Source organism: Arachis duranensis, chromosome 3 (assembly GCF_000817695.3).
Source record: "Arachis duranensis cultivar V14167 chromosome 3, aradu.V14167.gnm2.J7QH, whole genome shotgun sequence".
Lineage (NCBI taxonomy): Eukaryota > Viridiplantae > Streptophyta > Magnoliopsida > Fabales > Fabaceae > Arachis > Arachis duranensis.
This window is the reverse complement of record NC_029774.3, coordinates 122284081-122289151: the sequence shown is the minus strand read 5'-3', so window position 1 is coordinate 122289151 and position 5071 is coordinate 122284081. Positions and strand designations below refer to the sequence as shown.

At 35.7% G+C, this 5071-nt stretch overlaps 1 protein-coding gene across 1 annotated transcript in view; it reads left to right on the top strand.

Annotated features, from left to right (window-relative positions):
* Positions 1-5071, top strand: part of LOC107481066 (protease Do-like 7) — a 13777-nt gene that overhangs the window by 4917 nt on the left and 3789 nt on the right. Inside the window, 9 exon segments of the mRNA XM_052258816.1 lie at positions 216-296; positions 771-820; positions 947-1112; positions 1922-2416; positions 3094-3276; positions 3374-3479; positions 4003-4173; positions 4278-4357; positions 5065-5066. Coding sequence (XP_052114776.1) covers positions 216-296; positions 771-820; positions 947-1112; positions 1922-2416; positions 3094-3276; positions 3374-3479; positions 4003-4173; positions 4278-4357; positions 5065-5066 — 1334 coding nt within the window.

Below are 5071 nucleotides of genomic sequence, written 5' to 3'. Positions count from 1 at the left end.
GAATGACCAACTGAATCCAGCATCTCGCATTTTGCCACCTGTGAAGTATTACAGTATTACTTGTAAAATGAAATTGATGCGAATATTAGGGTTCTTTGTTGCTAATTTGAACCTGGCCTGTGATTTAGCTGACAGCTTCAATTGGTTAAAATCAACTTACTGCTTACTTGTGTGCTAATCCCCCCCTCCCCCCCTTCTTTTAATGTTCATCTCAGGTGCAAGATTTACACGCTATTACTCCTGATTATTTCTTAGAAGTAAGTGGGGCAGTGATACATCCTCTTTCTTATCAGCAGGTTAGTTAGACTCTACTCGGACTGTCTTTTAACTTTTATATTTTATTTTGCCTTCTCTGAAGCAGAGATGTTTGACTTTGAATTGCTTGCTGTTGAGAGGCTGAAGGAGGTGGCCAATTAGATACAATGAAGAAATCGATCTTGAATGCTTACCTTGTTTGTGATACTTAAGAAATTATAGAAAATGTAGCTTTTTGATTCATTCTGTTTGTCTGTCTCTTCTCTCTATCTGTATGCCTACCTTCTGTTACATTACTATTTCCTATAAATTGTCAGTTTTCCAGATCTTGCTGGTTATATAATATATAAGTTTNNNGAATATCTTGATATGATGATATGCAACACCTGAGATTCAATCCCTTTTCTGAAATTCCATTATGTCTCTAAACCTTTCCCAAGGTTTCCTGTATTACTTTTTTAATTTTAATCTATCTGTCTCAGTATGGTGTTTTTTTGTCATCTTTGTTAATGCAGGCTAGGAACTTCCGTTTTCACTGTGGTCTTGTCTATGTGACAGAACCCGGGTATGTATATCTAAATAAAAGTTGGCTACACTAATAGGCTTTTGTTACCAAAGTATAATTGGAGAGTATCTATTGACCTGGTGTAAGATTCTATGCACTTTCATCACTAATTCTTCCTTTTTGCAGATATATGCTCTTTAGGGCAGGAGTTCCTCGCCATGCAATAATTAAGAAATTTGCTGGGGAGGAGATATCTTGTGTGGAGGAATTGATATCAGTTCTCTCTAATCTATCTAGGGGTGCTCGAGTTCCTTTGGAGTACATAAGCTACATGGATCGTCATCGAAGGAAGGTAATGGTTACTGTTAATCAAAGATATGAACTATGGAAAATTTGTATATTTTTAGATACACGTCTGTTGTGACTTCTGTAGGGAAGTGCTTTACCTTTTTAGACCTAAATACTGTTAGTTTTTCATCAATTAAATACGAACCATAATCAATGAAATGTGTATGATAGTATGGTATTTTAAGGAAACATGATTTTGTTAGTATGTGTGTTAATATAGCTGTAGCTTTATATACATGTGGTTAATGTAAATTTTTAGAATATGCTCCTTAGTTTTACAGATTATGTGTCACTAGAATTCACAAATGCTGAATGATGAGTATGACTGTTAAGATCCTTGGTTAATAGGGATTAGGGAAAATACTTGACCACACTGTCAAATAATGCTTATGTGTGTTGTTTAAGGATTTGACTATCAATGATCAGAAATTATCAAATTAGTGAAGTCTATAATTTTGTATGAATTAGATATTTTAAAAAACAGATGGCAACTTGATCTTTTTTAGCACAAATGCAAATAACTAACTTAGAAATCAGATGAAGATTTGGTGTTTTTTAATCTAAAGGTTGGATTCATGTAAAGATTTGGTATGTTTTTATCTGTTATTCCTGTTAATAACTGAAATTAAAAATTTAATGTTGATTCTAGAAGCAGATTGAGACCTCCTGACACAATAATATTTTCATGATTAAAGCTGTGGTGTATATAATATATATTTGTGTAAATTTCTATATTGCTTTGATACCTAATTACACAACGTCTCCAAGATATAACCAATTGGTCATTGCTAATTTTGCTTTGTAAACATGCAGTCTGTATTGGTGACAGTTGACCGCCATGAGTGGTATGCCCCTCCCCAGATATACACTCGGGATGACAGTACAGGCCTCTGGATTCCAAGGCCAGCTTTTCAGCCTGACTCCTGTTTTCTATCATCTGGTTTTAAAAATGTTGGAAATATCGCCAACCATCCAGTTTCACTAAGTGGGGAACATGTGCCTGAAGATAACAATCATGGGTTGGCTGATGGTGTCACTAGCATGGAAACCAATTATGAAGATCCTTCTGCATATGTATCTCACCACAATGCATCTGATGCTGGAGTGAAGAAACGAAAAATGGAGGAAGATTTACCTGCTGATGGAAGTGTTGCTGATGTTTCCTTAAATGAAACTGGTGAAACAAAGGTCGGAAAACCAAATGCTATGCAGGATGATGTTTTAATGGATTATCAGGGTGTAACTGCTGCAGCAGCAAATGCATCAGTTGCTGAGCGTGTCATTGAGCCTACTCTTGTGATGTTTGAGGTATTATTTTGAATATTTAATTACAATTAAATTAGTGTTCTCTTAAAAGCATGGACATGCACCATACGAAAGTGATCAGATATGGTGCATCTCTTCTCTGAGTTTCATTATATCCTCAGCATAAGGTACCATATGATTTACATTTTTTCCCTCTGCGGTGTTAGATGATTTCCTTGATGTTTCTGTGTTCAAATCCCTTAACTAAATATTACCTTTGACCTTGTAACTTGTGATGGATGCCTCAGCCTGGGAATTCCATATGATGTCTGGAAATGTTGCCTGTGTTGTGTTTCTAGTTGTGGTAAGCTTAAGTTCATTTGCTTCTTGTCTGTCTAATTGTCTTAGCTGTGATATGTGTGCGAACTGCGATTTGGTGCTTTGCTCTGCTTGAAGCCAAACACAGCAATATGGCTTATGGCTTCCCTTGATTTTTATTTTTTCAATTTTCAACTTTTTTCCGTTTAATTTTCTCTTCATTTCCTCATGACTTTCATATTTGAGTATCCAAGTTCATTTTTCTAAGCATCTTCCAAGTAAAAAATCGGGATTAGATAGTCTGTTCTATGACTACCAATCATTTTTCTTAGCATCTTCAAGTAAAAAATCAGTGGTTTACTATCGTTCCAGTTTTCCCCAATTATTGTTATTGTTATATCAAAATCCTGTTGTACATGCAGGTCCATGTTCCTCCATCTTGCATGCTTGATGGTGTTCATTCACAGCATTTCTTTGGAACTGGTGTCATAATATATCACACTAAAGATATGGGACTGGTTGCAGTTGATAAGAATACAGTTGCAATTTCTGCCTCTGATGTGATGCTATCATTTGCTGCTTTCCCAGTTGAAATTCCAGGAGAGGTAACAGCTTTCTAAGAACTTTCGTTCTGTAACTAAGCGAATAAACAATAAGGCAGTATTTCTTTATCACGTTGTTCCTGCTTCGTTCTAATTTCAGGTGGTATTTCTCCATCCTGTTCACAATTATGCTCTCATATCATATGACCCCTCTGCTTTGGGACCTGTTGGTGCTTCAGTCGTTCATGCAGCAGAGTTACTTCCAGGTCAGTTTGGTTGTGAAATTGCTTTATTTGTATCATTTTGATGTGACTTTTCCATATCTAGATTTAAGGATAAAGAGGATTTTTCTCTTGCCATAGATACTATTTTCCCATGCTTTGGACAAGCTCCACCTTGGGACTGAAAGGTAAAAAGAAATATTGGGAGAAAATTATGTTTTCATATTACCGCAAAGTGTAAGATCTTGAGTCCCCTTCCTGTCAGGGAATTACTCCTCTTCCTAGTGAGGATGGGTAAGTGACAAGTGTGGAGATGATTAACTTTTGTGGACTTAATACTTCTAGTCAATGTTTGATAGATTTACTACTTTACACGGAATTTAAAAGCTAGTATATGAAATGATATCCCTGGTAAGGGATGAGGGAATATTTTAAAGGTAAAATGAACCTGTTTGGAAAAAATCTAAATTTTAGATCTTGATGATGTGCGAAGGCAGATGTTTTAATTGCACATGCAATCGTTCATCCAAATTTATGAAAGACTTATTTATTACATTTCCTTGCTCAGAGCCAGCATTACGTCGAGGGGATTCTGTTTACCTAGTTGGGTTGAGTAGAAGCCTTCAAGCAACCTCTAGGAAATCTGTTGTCACCAATCCTTGTGCTGCACTAAATATAGGATCTGCTGATTCCCCACGTTACAGAGCAACTAATATGGAAGTAATTGAGCTCGATACTGGTAAGTTTAAATATGTTATGTTTTTTCTTCCTCCTTTTATTTATTTATTTTTAACTTGCTAGTTACTCATGCAGATTAATGTCTGACCCTGTCTAAAAATACAGATTTTGGTAGTACATTCTCAGGTGTGCTAACAGATGAACAAGGAAGGGTCCAAGCTATATGGGGAAGCTTCTCTACTCAGGTTTCTACCACTTATTCTTTGCTTGCAGGGTTGAATCCGGATGATAAAAAGTGTTATTATAGTAAATTGATGACAACAAATTCTTAAATACATCAACAAACGTAATTCTTTAGCCTTCTCTAAATTGTTTTGCTCATTAGGGATAACATCACTGCTTTTATGGTGAGACAGCCAAGAATTCAACTTTTTTATGCTCCTATTCATTCATTAGTTATTAAATTGGTTTCTGAACTAGACTTTGCTGGGTGTGTGCATTGTGTCCAATCAAAGCTTTCCTTTTTCGGTTTATGCGAGGGAGTGTTAGAAAATTTAATAACTTCTCCTTAGTCTTCTCCTTGGTGCACAATTGAACCTAACATCAATTGCTTTTTTCTTTTTCTTTGTTTTTTGTTGTTTAAAACTCTCTCTCCTTCTCTCTTTGGACGGGAATCTAAGGGAGGGGAGGGGAGTTGCTCTATTTCAAATTCAAGCTTTGCAATAGCCTTAGCAAGAATTTACAATAGTGTTGTTGCATAGATGACCTATTACTGGAGAACCATGGACTAATTTCTAATTGGAAGTGGGAGGAAAAAGTATTAGACTCTATCAATACATATTATCATAATGAATAAAAATTCTCACACGAGAGACTTAAAATAGTGTACATATTCTATGGTAGATTTTGGTCTTTCCATTTGTTTAAGTTAGTAAAACCTAACTTCAAACAGTTGTGTC